The sequence below is a fragment of the Fusarium venenatum genome (assembly GCF_020744135.1).
Source record: "Fusarium venenatum strain MPI-CAGE-CH-0201 chromosome Unknown EDB82scaffold_1, whole genome shotgun sequence".
NCBI lineage: Eukaryota > Fungi > Ascomycota > Sordariomycetes > Hypocreales > Nectriaceae > Fusarium > Fusarium venenatum.
The window spans coordinates 4810712-4826089 of record NW_027072129.1 but is presented as its reverse complement, the minus strand read 5'-3'; the positions used below and the strand labels follow the sequence as shown (position 1 = coordinate 4826089).

General features: G+C 46.6%; 7 protein-coding genes across 7 annotated transcripts; 2 read left to right on the top strand and 5 right to left on the bottom strand.

Moving 5' to 3' along the window:
- Window positions 1-200: 200 nt before the first annotated feature.
- EDB82DRAFT_520387 (uncharacterized protein) lies at window positions 201-827 on the bottom strand (the record flags this gene model as incomplete). The annotated part of the gene is made up of 3 exons (XM_025730638.1): window positions 201-438; window positions 481-634; window positions 689-827. 3 exons carry the CDS (start codon window positions 825-827, stop codon window positions 201-203), a joined length of 531 nt encoding a protein of 176 aa, XP_025589743.1.
- Window positions 828-1150: 323 nt separating this feature from the next.
- Window positions 1151-2562, bottom strand: EDB82DRAFT_532694 (uncharacterized protein). Its single transcript, XM_025730639.2, has 2 exons — window positions 1956-2562; window positions 1151-1899 (listed from the first exon to the last, which is right to left on the bottom strand). Exons 1-2 carry the CDS (start codon window positions 2555-2557, stop codon window positions 1218-1220), a joined length of 1284 nt encoding a protein of 427 aa, XP_025589744.1. The 5' UTR covers window positions 2558-2562; the 3' UTR covers window positions 1151-1217.
- A 1751-nt stretch (window positions 2563-4313) lies between these two features.
- EDB82DRAFT_571361 (uncharacterized protein) lies at window positions 4314-6029 on the top strand (the record flags this gene model as incomplete). The annotated part of the gene is made up of 5 exons (XM_025730640.2): window positions 4314-4556; window positions 4604-4742; window positions 4793-5312; window positions 5359-5511; window positions 5564-6029. The coding sequence occupies exons 1-5, from the start codon at window positions 4458-4460 to the stop codon at window positions 6027-6029; spliced, it is 1377 nt and encodes a 458-aa protein (XP_025589745.1). The 5' UTR covers window positions 4314-4457.
- Window positions 6030-6307: 278 nt separating this feature from the next.
- EDB82DRAFT_520384 (uncharacterized protein) lies at window positions 6308-7254 on the bottom strand (the record flags this gene model as incomplete). The annotated part of the gene is made up of 2 exons (XM_025730641.1): window positions 6308-6918; window positions 6966-7254. 2 exons carry the CDS (start codon window positions 7252-7254, stop codon window positions 6308-6310), a joined length of 900 nt encoding a protein of 299 aa, XP_025589746.1.
- A 528-nt stretch (window positions 7255-7782) lies between these two features.
- On the bottom strand, window positions 7783-9343 carry EDB82DRAFT_46704 (uncharacterized protein). Its single transcript, XM_025730642.2, has 3 exons — window positions 8911-9343; window positions 8036-8855; window positions 7783-7987 (listed from the first exon to the last, which is right to left on the bottom strand). The coding sequence occupies exons 1-3, from the start codon at window positions 9187-9189 to the stop codon at window positions 7842-7844; spliced, it is 1245 nt and encodes a 414-aa protein (XP_025589747.1). The 5' UTR covers window positions 9190-9343; the 3' UTR covers window positions 7783-7841.
- A 984-nt stretch (window positions 9344-10327) lies between these two features.
- EDB82DRAFT_471119 (uncharacterized protein) lies at window positions 10328-12916 on the bottom strand (the record flags this gene model as incomplete). Its single annotated transcript, XM_025730644.1, has 5 exons — window positions 10328-10733; window positions 10778-11221; window positions 11266-11880; window positions 11927-12277; window positions 12324-12916. 5 exons carry the CDS (start codon window positions 12914-12916, stop codon window positions 10328-10330), a joined length of 2409 nt encoding a protein of 802 aa, XP_025589748.1.
- A 923-nt stretch (window positions 12917-13839) lies between these two features.
- EDB82DRAFT_520381 (major facilitator superfamily domain-containing protein) lies at window positions 13840-15339 on the top strand (the record flags this gene model as incomplete). Its single annotated transcript, XM_025730645.2, has 4 exons — window positions 13840-14099; window positions 14146-14928; window positions 14978-15050; window positions 15097-15339. The coding sequence occupies 4 exons, from the start codon at window positions 13840-13842 to the stop codon at window positions 15337-15339; spliced, it is 1359 nt and encodes a 452-aa protein (XP_025589749.2).
- Between the last annotated feature and the right edge of the window lie 39 nt (window positions 15340-15378).

Genomic DNA, 15378 nt, shown 5'->3' with positions numbered 1-15378 from the left:
TAGGATACGAAGTCCCCAGAAGCCAAGAAAGTATATTCAAAGTGTTGATGATCTAATGTAACTGTACTGATGGAGATCAGACCCAGGGGTTGGGAGCTAGGATGTGTGATTCATACCTTGCTGTGGATACGACGGTAGATCTTGATACGAACAAAATTGTTTCATTGCTGTTGACTATGCTAAATCCTCTCCAGTTCTCACTAGTCAAGAGGCGAAACAACCACCTCATCCAAGTCCCTGTACCGAATTGTCCCATTCTTGAACGCCCGACCCAGTCCTTGGACCTTGTGCTGAAGAGGTACAAGCTGCCTCCGCTGCAGATACTTTCGGACCAAACGAATAGTCAGAAAAGCTGACCCGACGACTGTAACTGTCTTGAAAAATACCGACAGTGGTGGATTCGACAAGGCGTATGCGACTGCAAGACAGAAGACCGTACTGAAACTGTCAGTAATGAATGGACAAAGGCGAAGGACTTACCATGAAAGAACGCTTGGAGACACGGAGCTCGCAAGAGGTTTCTCTTGCTTGATGATTTCGCCAATGATGCTTTCGAGAATTTTGAGCTCTTGAACCGCGCTAATAGAGATGTCTTTCAACATCAATATTTGCGAATTCTCTCTTGGGGTTCTATCTGTGATCTCTAAGTCAGTAGGTTGATCACAGTCAAAGAAATGTCTGGGAATACCTAAGAGGCCAGGAAGACCGTCCCCGCTTGGGTGTTGACCGAGGCACTCGAAGTAGCTTATAATATGGTTGTTTGTAGAACGTCGGTGGATTTCGAATTCTTTAAAGACATTGCTGTCATTACGAGTTGATAGAGTCATGGTATAACACTTCTGTTATTCTTGGTTGTCAGGTTGTAATCAGTAAAAGAAATTCCTCGGGAACCGACTTGTACCACAAAGAATCCGAGCAATGACCACTTGCCAGGTAAATATGTTGGTTCCAGGCGACAGTAAGTCTTCTTTACCGTTGTATGTGATTGGTTCTTCCGAAGACAATGCAAAGTGGCGTTGTTAGATCAGTTCGCGCAATAGACACAAATTGAATCATGTTTCATTTCAGTGAATATGGTTTCATCAATAATCTGATAATTATCTAGTGGAATCAAATTCAGTGTTGAAATTAGAAACAGGTTGTTTTCATACAACTATTATATCATCCCGCCATGACTTGACATCACTCTTCAAGCCAAGGTAAAGCGACAACGACGTCTACTCTGAAGGACGACACTTAAAGCAACCTGGCTGGAAAACGCCCGGGCCACTCGTTGAAGCATAGAAGCCAAGCTCCTCAGGTGTTTTCGAGTAGAGCTTGCAGCGTGCATTACGCCCAATCACATTCCCATTGCCCAAAGCCCCAGTGATAGTCTTGCATTCAGGGTTTTCAGCACACATCTGGGCACAATTCTCGAAAGGGCCTAAGGGGATTTCAGAGCCAATAAGGTAGGAATTTGCGGAAGTTGGAAATGTTCCAGTTTGGCCACAAACGAGACCTTGAGGAGGCGGCTCTACAAGAGTGCACGGAGGATCATACTCGACAAGACTAACATCGTCGATACGTATCTCGACACCAGCCCATGGAGAACTCGGAACTGAGTTTGAACAGCGCCAATATAATATCATATTGGCGTTGTCCGATACCGTCGACACTGCCGCCAGGTATTGCCGTCTGGAGTATTCGTTGGTTGGCATGCCAGCAGCGTTGAATTTATAGTATTCAATGAGTGGGCCAAAATAAGTCCAGAACTCACATGCTGTATTTGACAATGAACCAAAGTCTGTAAAGGCCCAATGAATAGTCAGCAGGTACGTTTTCGTGGCGTCGAGGCCGGTAATGCTTTGCTGCAAAGGATAGATGGGACGACCGGTACCCGTGATGGGAAATTTGACAAGACTAGTGCTTAACGGTTAAACAAAGTTCTAAACACGTAAACATTGACGGATACGTACGCGTAGCGGTTGCCTGAATGAGCATTCTCTGGGTCGTTTGGAATCGTGACGCTTCTACCTATGACCCAAGGGAGTGCATCGGGAGACGGATCATCTTCAAACCCACCATTGTGGAAGCCAATGGGAGTCTGTGCTTCTGCTGTGGTGGTTGTGCTTGTGATGGAGGAGGATGTTGTTGGGCCGGACGACCATGATGTTACAACTGCGCTGTCTACGGTAGTAGATTCATCGACAGTTGAGTCAGTAGTCATAAGAGAGGTTGGAATTGCGGAGGCCGATGATCTATCCCAAGTTGTCTCGGATGCTAAAGTCTCTGGTGAGGACGTGTCAGAGGAAGATGCCTCTAGGGTTAGGATAGTGGTAGAATCGGTTATTGCCTCATCTATTGCTCGAGAAGAAGCTAAGGCAGTGGAAGTGAAACCGTAAATGGAACTTTGAGTCGGAAAACCGGGTCCAGTGCTTACGTCGTCGGCGGTGATTGTCGTAAAAACAGCATCGGAAGTAAAGTCTGGAGAGGTAGGTGCAGAAGAGTTTGGTTTACACGGGCTACCATTGACTCTGAGTGCAGCTATGAAAGCCGTCAAAATTAACTTTGCCGCCATGGCGTTGACTATGATCGGGAATAAAGAGAAAGCAATCAGATGGCTTTGGGGGATGTTTTGTGAGACCATTATTAAGACAAAGGAAAAGTCTGGCTGGGGAAGCCAAATATTGGCAAAAGACACTATTGAAAGGCTTTGCTTTTTTGGGTGATTTATTGAATGAACTATTGGAACTAGACGAGCTACATGGTCTTGGCAACCAATTTTAATTGACATGCTGGGAAACCGTCTGTGAAATGGCCTGATGAAGCAAATTGACAAGAAAGAGAAATCTAAGATGTAGAGACTCTGGACACCTTGGGGAGAAATACTCTTTAACGGGTTCTCGCAGTCTTCGCGATTCCATGAAATATGCACACTCATCGAATACTGTCCAACAGAGACACTCTCAACCAGCCATGACCGCCTGAGAACGTTTCTATTCCAATCGCGAATTGCTAAACCAGACAGTTCTTTCTAACTTCGTTTTTTATGTTTCTTGAGAAACTACCTGTCAAAATGGATCAGAACTGATGAACAAATGGTTCCAGTTTATTTATTAGTTCATTTGTTATTTCACAACAACGGCAGTTGTGTTCCCCCAGATTGAGATAAGCCCTTGGGCTAGACTGACAGGGCTGACTTCAGGGATACAGGTCTAGAACGGGACATGACCGGTACTGTATGTAGTGGTAGCACAAGTGTCATTGTTGGCTTGGCTGCAACCGTTTATGTAGCACCTTTGATGTCAAGATACCCGAATTTGGTCTTGTTTGTGGGGTCAATTCGCTGATCTTAAAACTGTACAAAGAATACACATCGAGAAGAAACGGTGACAGGAAACTTGAAAGTTGTCAATGCAGGACCTGTCCTAGTCGACCGTTGAGTCATGAACTAGTCGTACAAGGTTGGTGTTCTAGACTTGGCCCGTGAGGACTCACAGTTGCAATGAACAACGTTGAGATGGAGTCCGCTCCGCTTTTGAAGGGTTATCCGACGACTAGTTAAATCCAGAATGGTAGTCCAAAACTTTATTGAATGCGCCGCTCACGAATGGTTTGCTTAGTTTGGATAACCTGCAGTTCCAGAAACCCGGAATGATATTACTATTGTTCTCTTAAAACTCGAACATGTTTTCTGTGGCGTTTCGGTTCATTTGCCAAGTCCAACATAGTGGCTTTTGGAGATGTCAATCTCTTTTCGTTTACGGCTATCCCAATCCGTAATACGTGCGGCACAGACAAAAAAAGGGGGAAGCTATCTTTTACATGCATGCAAGAGCTGAAAAAACAGGAATATTACTCCTTGGATTAAGTGCTTACTCTCAAATGCCCCTCGTTTTGACAGAGCCGGAGATGATCAATTCCTCTCAATCCTTGCCCTAATCTGATCAGGGATGGGCCATTGACACATGCCAAGAGAAGAAAGGAACTCCCGTTGACGAGATATGATCCTTGATCTTGTCTAGCGCAGGGGCAAACTTTTCTTCACGACCTTCCAGAATAAGCAGCTAAAATTATAGTGAAACACGGGGTATTCAACAAAAAGAGAATTCCTCGTTAGATACCCTTGCTGGTGTCCTATAAGATTGCCGTAAACGAGCTCAACTTTGGGCGAATAGGACTCAAAATCCAGGCAGATTAAACCCTCGTGGCAATGATAAATGACGCTATTCTAAGGTCCTGCCTTGCACAGTTAACCCGCAATGCTACTCTGTATCGTGGAAGCCCTTCCGGGCGTTCCATAATCAACACAACCCCAGAAAACAAGATGAGACCAGCAGGGGACGGAATCGAGTCTTTAAACCCTTAAATCCACTCGAGACGATGAACGTCAGGGTCTGGTCTGATCTGTCAAGAATTTATATAGTCGCTCCCCGGGACCCGCTGATTGTCTTGCTATCTAAGATTTGTCGATCATAATGAAGTGGGCTTTGCCTTTGTTGCTGGCCTTTGTGCCTTGGACTGTGGCAGATTTTGGGAATACAACTGAGTTGCTCAAGACTCTGCCTAGCTGTTCGGTACGTTTGTTGCTGCGATAACTAAATTTACTTGCTAATGTGTACAGTCTCCTTGTTACGAAGACTCTTTTGGAAAATCAGGATGTAGCACTACCGATGTAGCTTGCTTATGTGGAGGAGGACAGAAGACCATCAAAACGGCTGAGGGGTGCGCAGCTCAGGTTTGCCATGTCAAAGACAGTTTGAGTAAGTCAACAGCGACACAATATCGAGACCAAACTAACATCTGTACCTAGCCACTCTAAACATGACCTATACCTACTGCGATTATCCCGTCCGCGACAAGACCGAAATCTTCATCAACGTTACAATCGTCCTCGGCGTCATCTCCGGCGTTTCTATTCTCCTGCGTCTCGGCACAAAATACTTCCTCAGCAACGCTGACTATGGTCTCGACGATCTTTTCATTTGTCTCACACTTCTTATCGGAATGCCTTCGACTGCGATGAATATACACGGTACAGCAGGACACGGAGAGGGACGTGATATCTGGACGCTCGAGTTTGACCAGATCACCAAATTCGGCTTTTATTTCTGGCTTCTCGAGGTGTTCTACTTTGCTCAAGTCTCGTTCCTCAAGACGTCGTTGTTGTTCTTTTATCTCCGTATCTTCCCTGGCAAGGCGCAGAAGCTTCTTTGGGGAACTATTGTTTTCAATACTGTTTATGGAGTCGTCTTTGTTTTCTTAGCTGCCTTTCAGTGCACGCCTGTCAACTACTTCTGGCTTAGCTGGGATGGTGAGCATGAAGGAAAATGGTATGTCCACCTGATCCAGACGAGTGACAATGTGCTAACTCTTTAGTTTCAACATCGCATCCATCGGCTGGGCGAATGCGGCTATCAGTATCATCTTGGACTTTTGGATGCTAGGCATCCCCATGTGGTACATCCGTAAACTCAAGTTACACTGGAAGAAGAAAATTGGTGTTGCCGCCATGTTTATCGTTGGAACTTTGTGAGTAACTTGACTTGCCACGTGTCAGAAACGTCGTCGGCTAACTCATCAGTATCACTATCGTGAGCATCATCCGCTTGCAGTACATCGTCCACCTTGGATCTTCAACAAACCCAACCTACGACCAAACAGATGTGTCAATCTGGTCGACTGTGGAGATCAATATCGGCATTATCTGCGCATCCATGCCTGCTTTGAGAGTCCTTCTCGTCCGTATCTTCCCCGCTCTCGGCGGCTCCTCCCACGACTCAAGCAAATACAACAATTACGGCGAAAACTACGGCCGCAAGTCACATGTTCTAAGCCGTAGTCGGGCTGCTCGGGTGGAGCTCCCCTCGGAGACGGGCGACTCGGACCATTCGCCTGAGCATGGAGGAATAGAAATGCACAGGACATTTCAAGTGCAGTATAGTGAGAATGATGAGCAAAGCCTGGTAGATGGGCCGAGCAAGTACAATAAGACACAGGTTATATCGGAGACAAGGAGGTCACGCGATACTGGCGATAACTCAATTTAGATTGATAGAATGATAACATGATTCATATACAGGCTTGTGTCTATAATAATGGCTGAGGTTATAATAGTTCGATTTGCATTAGCGAGCTTTATGATCAATAAATTACTGCACAAATATCCATCACGATCCATACGTAAGGTATATTTTCGAAACACAATCTATGGCTTATTTCATAAGGTGTAATAACCACTTAACATAGGAGGCTATCCTAATGCAGACTCCCCTTTGGTTGGTCCTATGAGAATATCCTGTCATTTCCCATATCAGTCCCCGTGAAGTTATAGAACACTTTGTAAATGTTCACGTAGTGTTACGTATTTCTTCTGGTTGATCGAATCAACCCATCCACGTACGTGTCCCCAAACAATGGAATGCTTCTGTCTGGTTTCACTCCCGTCTTCAACCGTCTCAGGAAACGAAACGATGACTCTTCGTCGAGTTATGTTTGCCTTGATGATGGCATGTCCCTCAAATAAAGTATTGATTACCGCCAGATCTTGTGTTACGAGCGTCTCGATAGGTGTTAGCGATGGTGGTTCGACTTCGAATGGCCCGACAATGCCGGGCACATGCTCGAAAGGATCCAGTTTTTCCCAAGCAGCCTCTCGCTTTTTCAAATCGAGGTCTGGTTCTGGTTTATCATCTCCAGATTTCGTGAACACGGCTTGTGACCGCACAATGTACTGTGAGTTGGGATCGATTGAAGACTCTGGATCGGGCTCGGCCTGTGACATAAACCTAGCAGCGCTTGATTCTCTGGAAGTTTCAGTGGCGCGGCTTTCACAATATTTGGCATATGTACGACTCGGTTTCTCCCCAGGTTCCAATGTCATTGGGACTTTTTGAGGTCCCCAAGGCCACAAAGGCGCATCAGAGCCAAATGAACTGACTATGAAGCATTAGCAGTGGCTAAAGTATAAATATAATCAAACTCACACCATAGCTTCCAAAAACAGTTGTCAACAAGGTACTCGAAATACGGTATGGGGACACCACGCTGCTTCGCTTTGTTATAGAGTACCTGACAGGCTCTCTTGCGGGCTTCCACTGCATAATCATCGTAGAGATAACTTATTTCGGGGCGCATAAATTTAAAGTAGGCCGACAGATGTAGCCGACGAGATTTTGTGATGTTGGCGTCGTAAGCAGTGTAGTTGAGGTCTCGGAAGCATGGACCAGGTAGGTTTTGCGCCGTGAAGTCGAGATGACTCTTTGCTTGCTTCATCGTCAACGGTGCATGATAGTGTGATGAATATGTGATGAATATGAGTAAAAGTGTACTTGTGACTTTGCCAGCTTGAAAGATAATCTTTTGGGGGTGACAATGTCCACGTCAGTCCATGGCAGCTTGGTTTCGCCAGTGCTATCACCTGCAACTGGCCGTCGGCTACCTACATTTCCACGTCATGAACTTTTTTTGCGCCTTGTACCCCATCGTTGATGTTTCATGTAGTTCACGGCGGTGATTTAGATGCTAAACATTACCGAGATGCGTCTGAACTCATAAACTTAACATTGTGTATATCATGGGACCTATCATCGTAGTTCAAGTTTCTGTACGTACAGCTCAACGGGACCTTCTTACATCAACCATAGCCCATGTGTACATTATAGAATCCAGTCGTTGCCGTGTTGAACGCCACCTAGCTGCTTTTTCAGATAGCATACGCGTTCGAGGTCATTTATTGAGATAACCATTATTTTGATATACTGAGTTTTGAAATCGTATGAATCCTGCAAATTACAATATAGAATGCGTCAAGAAGACTTCGGCTTTGGTCTAAAGATCGGGCAATACAACATTGTCGTCGCTTAGCTTATCTTTTCCCAAAATTCCTGGTACGTTTTGACCATTCTCTCGTGTTCTGTCTTCAAGGATTTAGAGTCCAAATCTTCAAACGCCATGCTCCATATGGCTTGCGCCTCATCCTTTGTCGTCTTTCTCGCTGAATCGATACCTAAAAGTCGTCAGTCCCGAATCACCCCCAGACTAATGGGGAACCTACCAATATGCTGCGCTTGAACTGGGTACAGAGCATATCTATCCAGCTTATTTCCAATGGCAATGTCGTCCAGTATCAAGTCCACCTGCCCTCTCTGCCTTTTTTGAAGCTCAGATATCATCAGAGGCACCTGACGGCGTGGGAAGATCATAGCCTGCGAGCAACATCCAAAAGGCTCGTTGAAGACTCCTGGTGACGGTGGAAACAAACTCGCTTTACCAGATTGATACACTAGTATCACTATACCTGGGGCCAAGATGAAAACGACGACGAATAGTATCTCTCGGTCGAGATACTTCTGAGTTGCCCTCCAACGACGTCGTGCGAATACTGCGGGGGCCAAGATTCCTAAACCGATACCGAAAATAATCCAGAACTCATTGTTCCCGCCAATTTCGTGGGAGGCCCACCCTATGGACCTCTCCTGGTTGAACAATCGCATAAATAACCAGTGTTGCTCCGAATCTATACTAGCGATGTCTGCTAGGCCTTGCAAAGTCCGCATAAACCATCCTCGTGCCAGCAGGATATCGTCCTCGAACACAGCTACATACGAAGCGCCTGTGTCATAGCACCGTTCGAGAGCAAGGGTATAGTCGAACACGCCCTTTTCACGATAGTTTTGGGTCTTTTCCAATTCGGAGAGGTATTCGATGCTCGTGGTATCATTGTTGTAGGTGTAGACTTGGTCGACTGCTCGTTTGAGCCATAGTTCGTGCCAGTTAGGATGTCGCGTCGGGTCAGTCTCGGCAATGAGGACGGATATATCGATGTCTTGACGTTCTTGTTCGGAGAGACCGTGAAGGATGCTCCCTATTGTGATCTAACAGTCGATCGACATTAGTATGTAACAAAGATAGCTGTCGAGGGATGTTTACTGGAAGATATTGTGTCTGCCGTGCAACCGAGTTCAGCGCCAGACAAAGTGTCTTGTTTCTCGACAATACGTTCTTGGAATAAGGACTCCCTTCGGCGGAAAGTGACCCGATCGTCTGTTCGGCTTCGGCTGTACGGATCGTTGAGTAACTGGCCTCGTACGCCCGTGTCTTGTCGAAGAAGACGCTACCGGGATCGCGGTAGAAGTGAGACTGGCCGTACCAGACCAGGCAGAGCAGAAAAGCTACACAGGCGGTTGTTTTGTACAGCAAGCTATACATGATGTTGGTTTAAAAAGCTGGGCATTATCATGTTTGAGAAAGGGATATAAACAACGGCTCAACAACTATTGTTTGCTCAGAAAGAAAGGACGTGCAAGCGAGACTACTGGGATGACGATCCTCAGCCCATCTTTTCTTTTGTGACATGTTGGCTCCAAGACAATTATTACGGAGCAGTACCCAGTTCTACCGTTTTCAGTGCCTTGTTGGTCCCTGTACCAAGAACCGGGGCGTAAGCAATCCCACGCTTTGGCCAATGAAACAGTCTTTTATTGTGATGGCAATGCATCTTCGCAAACGACCCGCATCGCCAAGGGTCCTCAGCCTCACTAACGCTGGCCCATGGGTTGATCAAAACAAGAAATCGCCGACTTGTCGACACACTCCGTTGATGCCGATTGGATGACTATGTCTGGTCGGCCGCTTTGACAAATGCCCAGAGATGCGCACAATCATCTCAAATGGAATTGTAATTTAGGATCAACTAGTTCATGATATGATGATTGCATATCATTTTGAAACAACCTACATGAGAAGCAAACGTCATCAGTTCCGCGTCCTTTGGAATGTTTCATCCTACGGACACATGTCCACATGTCCACATGCTTTAGTTTGTTTCGCTGAAGCTATTTTGATCGACAAGTGGACACAGTCTAAGCGGCTAAAACGGCTCCCTAGCACACAGGACATTATAAAATTGGCAGCGAGAACCACAAGAGACGAAATTAGTAGGTCACTTGATGACCTTTAAACCAGTACTTCAGACCATTTATTTTTGACACTCAAACCTCAAGGTAAGCTTCTGTTACCCACCAGTCTAGCAAACTCGAGTGGGTATGTTAATGCCAATCCTTTGATTTGGCAGGCATGTCTCGCAGATTCAGATGACGACTCTCAAGGGGCTAACAGGGATCAACTAAGCAATAAATCTCTGGACGCGTCAAATAAGTTTAAAGGACCCGCCAGTGATGAATCTCGACTTTGGAACTTCTTATTATTTGTTTCCTTATTATGATCAAGACAAAATGCTGTCTACTTCCAGAGCTTCTCTACAACTTGAGTACTGATGTAAAGAGGAGTTTAGCCATGTACCATTACTTCATAATCATTCTATCACGTCACTCATTGCATCTATAAATCAATCTATGCCATATGCATCTTCTCCAGTAAAATCAACCAAGGTAGCTTCGTTCGCTACAAAATCCCCTTCCCAATCCTGTTTTTCCGAAACCCGTCTCTGCAAGCCCCGTTTCGACACTGGAAGTCTATCCCGCAGCGAATCTGGTTTTGATGGCCGTGGCGGCGGCGGTGATCGCTTTGCGGGGTCTTCCTTGCTGTAAGGTGGCTCGGCGTTCGAGTAGGCTCGTTCTGTTTGAGTGTATGATGGTTCGCCCTTGCTGTAGGCGGGTTGTTCGTCTCTGCTGTATGAGGGGCCGGCTTGGCTGTATGCTGGAGCGGGGGTGGAATCTGAGTCGTCGATGATCTTGGCTGCCGCAAACTGGTCTGCTTTGGATGTCGTGATTGTCGCATCTGGTTGTCGTTCACTAAATGGTCAGCCATGTTCTTCAACACGTTTCGTGCTGCTCACCTATTTACCCGCCAATACGGCGATGCCTGTAACAGCTCCAAATCGACTATCCCCTCGGCATCGAGAATTCTCGATATCACATGCTCGCGAGCATTTGTAACATTGATGATACTTCTCATCAAGCTCACCGCCTGTTCAGGCACATCTTGCACAACATTTGTCTCGGGGTCCGTCATTATCCATTCAAGCAGTCGGCGTGGGAGTAATGTCTGTTTGAAAATTTCCCAATTCTCATCGTCCGAGTAGACAGTAAGACCAACTGTATCCTTGATGTCGAGACCGCCCATAGGATTGACAGCAATAATTTCAGCGCTGCCGGAGCGGTATACGAGTTGTGATTGGAAACTGGATGCGAGTCGGACTTCGCAGTGATCGAGAGTTTCGCGAAGCCAAGATGTTGCTTTTGGTGTAGTCGTTCTAGGACTTTTGAAGTGGACAGCAATACTATAGGGGTTAGATGTGAAGTGACAAGAGTGGTAAGGACATACCGTAAAATGTGATCAGCCTTAGCCGAGAGTTCATCGGGTAGCTCGATGGACTTGAAGTTCTCGTCCTCTGGCCCCTGATCCACAACGTGACGGGACAAGTACCGCTGATCAAGGCCAGCCCAAACCAACAAATTATCCAACATCCAAACAGTCTTTGGATCAAAATCCAACAAATTCAACCTTCCTTCAAACGCCTCTTTCAAATTTTGTCGATCTGCAATTACAAACTCCATACTGGGGGCACAAAGCAAAACTCCATCCGATGTCGACACAGGGAAAACATTACTCTGCATAAATCTCTCCTTATCGAAAACATGTCCGTATTCTGGTATCCTTTGACTGACGGCGACCAAAAGACCTCTTGCGGTGTCGTCACGTGAGCAGTCTGGACTTAATGAAGAGACTTGCATTAATGTGTCAAAAATGAGACCCGAGTCGTTTTGTTTTATGTCGAGGAAGTCGACAAAGAACTCATGGAGCTCAGAGTAGTGCTTGCTGAGATCGTTGACTTCGGGGCTGTCGAGCTTGGGGCACCAAGAGACATCGGTTGCGTTGAGCCATGTCACAGTTTCTCCAGGAGCCACGGCGATGATGGACTTTTCGATAAATGCTATTCTGTACAATGTTAGTTGTATGACTTGACAAATATGAGGCAACTCACTTTAGATCAGCAGCATCATTGGGTGAAAGATCCATTCTCATCTTGTCCAAAGCGCGATAAAGTTCGTCCGTCAACCAAAGATCCGCTGGGTCGAGGACTGCATCGAAGTCACGCTTTTCCAACACGTCTACAATGGTCCGGTAGCTGGCCTTTTCAAGCTTCAGCGTTTGGGTGTAGAATTCTCTTAGAGACGCAAGCTCAGACTTGCTAGCGTCCCAATCTTCTGGAACCGGAAACACGGGTGACTTGGACAACGTGCTGGATATCTCACATGAATCGTCTAATAGACACTCACTGAGTGGCCGCCATATCGGATGGACATAGACAAGCTGCTCCTTCTCGAAGGCATATCTGATGGCGTGAGTATCATGATGTTTGGAGGGTACGGTGTCCATACCTGACTTTGTGGGCGCTGGCGTCTGGATCTTTTGAGTCTTCACACTCTGCTTGTATCCGAAGGTATAGCTCCAATATTCGACGGGGGAACTCGACGGTTGATGCTTTTGATCGTCGTACTCGTATCAACATCTCGAGAAAGAAATCCAGGTCGTCATGGTACTTGGCAAAGGCCCTGAGACATCTCCACTGACCAAATCCTCCTTCGGAGCGTATGGGTGGATCCAGTCTGAGGAAAGGGAAGGGTTCTCCTTCGAGCATATATCGATTCCGGAGGTAATGCAGCTTGGGCAGCGGGATATACGAGTTTCCGAGGGGTCTGAATTTTCCGTCTTGGCAGAGGACTCTGATGGCCTTTATATCAAACATGGACTCTGGGTTCTCTTTGATGTAAATCTTGTCACGCTTCCATGCCTGCTGGAGGTAATTGAGGAAGTCCTCAGGGTGCTGCTTGGACATCTCGATACATTTGGGCGCTACAGAGCGACCCCGCTCGTTGAACTCGAAGAGCCGGGGCTCTGAAGGTCCAAAACCTCCATAGCTCCTGGAAGAAGTGCTGCTGGTATCTCCACGATCGCCACGCAGTAATTGCATCGGAATGGTGTTTAGTTAGGGGTTGGGATTGGGATTCCCCAGATTGAGGTCTTGGTCGGGTTGCAAGACTCTCTCACTCACCGACTACAGCCTTTGACGTGGCCAGAGTGGAGAATGTGGGAGCAGGGGGTTGGCGGAAAAAAGTGCACTCCGATGAGTCAGCAGCCAATAGACACGCGACTTTGACAATCTTATCATGTCTTGCCAAATCACTCAAACGCGGAGATGAATGTCACGATGTTATTGTACGTCATAATCTTAGACCCTGACTTACCCTATGCCTGCCCAGACATTATATCGCTCCATGAGGCACTTTTTATAACAGAGTGACTCATTTCAATACTCACTTGTCTTTCTTACTATACCGTGTTATTCCCCTCTTAACCCATTGGCAAACAGGGTTAGTGGCAGAACTAGAGTAGGTCTCACGCCGAATCGTGTCACTAATGTAAACACCCAAAATAGTTGACTTAGTAGCATCTGTTGATCCCTTATCACAACGTATGCCTAGTCACCATCACAAGAGCTGAATAGTCAGGTCTCACAACTTGGGATGTTCTATCTGTCTCAGTCAATCAGTTTACTTTGACCGTTGCCTCACTCGTATTTCCTCTCTCAATCTCATGTATCCATGTCATGAATTGAGTTTTCCTCCGATGTTTAGCCAAAACGGCCCGTCCACGCGAGATCGCCCTGACGATCCAACCTCCCAAAGTTTATCGTGTTGAAAAATAAAGGATCAAATACCTCACATAAATTAGTCTACAATGGCCGGTTTATTTCGTCTGTCGTATCATGTCACCATATTGGCACGCGACTATTACAAAACCGGTAACACTTCCAACTTGGATGTCAAGCTGGTATAAGTACACCAGCTTGTTCTTTCCATTCGGTTCAATCATCTGTCCCTCATTATTTCCATCATGGCTACAATCACGCAAACCGACACCGCTACGTCTGAACCCGTCTTTGAGCTTCGCGATACAACAAACCCAACAGGTCGCTCACTCAACGATGACCCTCCGCCAACATCATCCGACAAGCCAAATACCACAGAACTTCTCAAAATCTTCAGTGCTGGCTTCTCATTCTTTGTCGCAGGCGTTAATGATGGGAGCATTGGAGCGTTGGTGCCTCACATCATTCGCGACTACGACGTCACGACCGCCATTGTCTCATCAGTGTAAGCCCAAAATCCTGGCTCAATCGACGCAAACTAACGATCCCAGATATGGAGCCAACTTCACGGGCTGGTTCTCTGGCGCCTTTTCAAACACTCATCTTTGTCAGATATTTGACCTCGGCTCCATGCTTGCCCTGGGTGCTGTCCTGCAAGTCATAGCTCATGCTCTCCGGGCCTGGAAACCACCATTTGCCCTATTCGCTGTCACATTCTGGCTGGCAAGTCTAGGACAGGCGTACCAGGATACCCACGGAAACACCTTTGTTGCTGGAACCAAGAGTTCGCATCGATGGCTAGCTTTCATCCATGCCATGTACATGGCTGGGTGTCTTGTTGGACCGTTTGTGGCGACGGGTATAGCGTCAGTGGGGAGCACTTCGAGGTGGTACCTCTTTTACACTTTCCCGCTCGCTATTGGCGTTTTCAACGTCGCGTTTGTGATGTACGCGTTCTGGGATACCCTCAAACTCAAGAGACAGCAGAAGCCGACTGAGAGGACACTGGAGGCTGACGAGTCGCCTGCATCGAGAAGCGAAGATGCGTTCTCCCTGATCAAGGAGACCCTCAGAAACAAGAATGTCTGGCTTGTTAGCATCTTTTTCTTCTTTTACATCGGCGCTGTACTTACTGCCAGCGGATGGGTTGTTGAGTACCTTGTCGATGTTCGTAATGGTGATATTAACCAGATGGGCTTTGTCTCTGCTGGATTTAATGGAGGATCGCTACTCGGAAGACTTTTTCTCGCTGAGCCTATTCATAGATTTGGGGTCCGAAGAATGATCTTTGGATTCACCATCATCAGCATTGCATTACAACTCTTATTCTGGCTGTAAGTCTTCTCGGCTGCCCCAGTTCATGGTCGTCGCTAATAATTCCAGCGTTCCAAATATCATTGCTGCATCCATAGCCATTAGTCTGCTAGGGTTCTTCATGGGTCCATACTTTGCCACAGTCAGCCTCTCTCACCTCTCTACTTGGACAACACTAACTTTACTAGGGCATTAACATCGCTTCCAAATTGGTCAACCTTCGTATTCAGTCTACGGCTTTAGCATTTGTCTTTGTTTTTGCTCAGCTTGGAGGTTGTTTGTTCCCCATCATCACCGGTCTTGTTGCAGCTAGTGTTGGCGTGGGAGTCCTGCAGCCTGTTCTGTGTGCGCTGTTGGTTGCCACATCTGTCTCATGGTTGTTTGTTCCGATGCCTAAGGAGACCGATAACCCGACATTGCACCAAGAGTGATTTTCGTCCGGAAAAAGACATACGTGACGAAATCAGTGA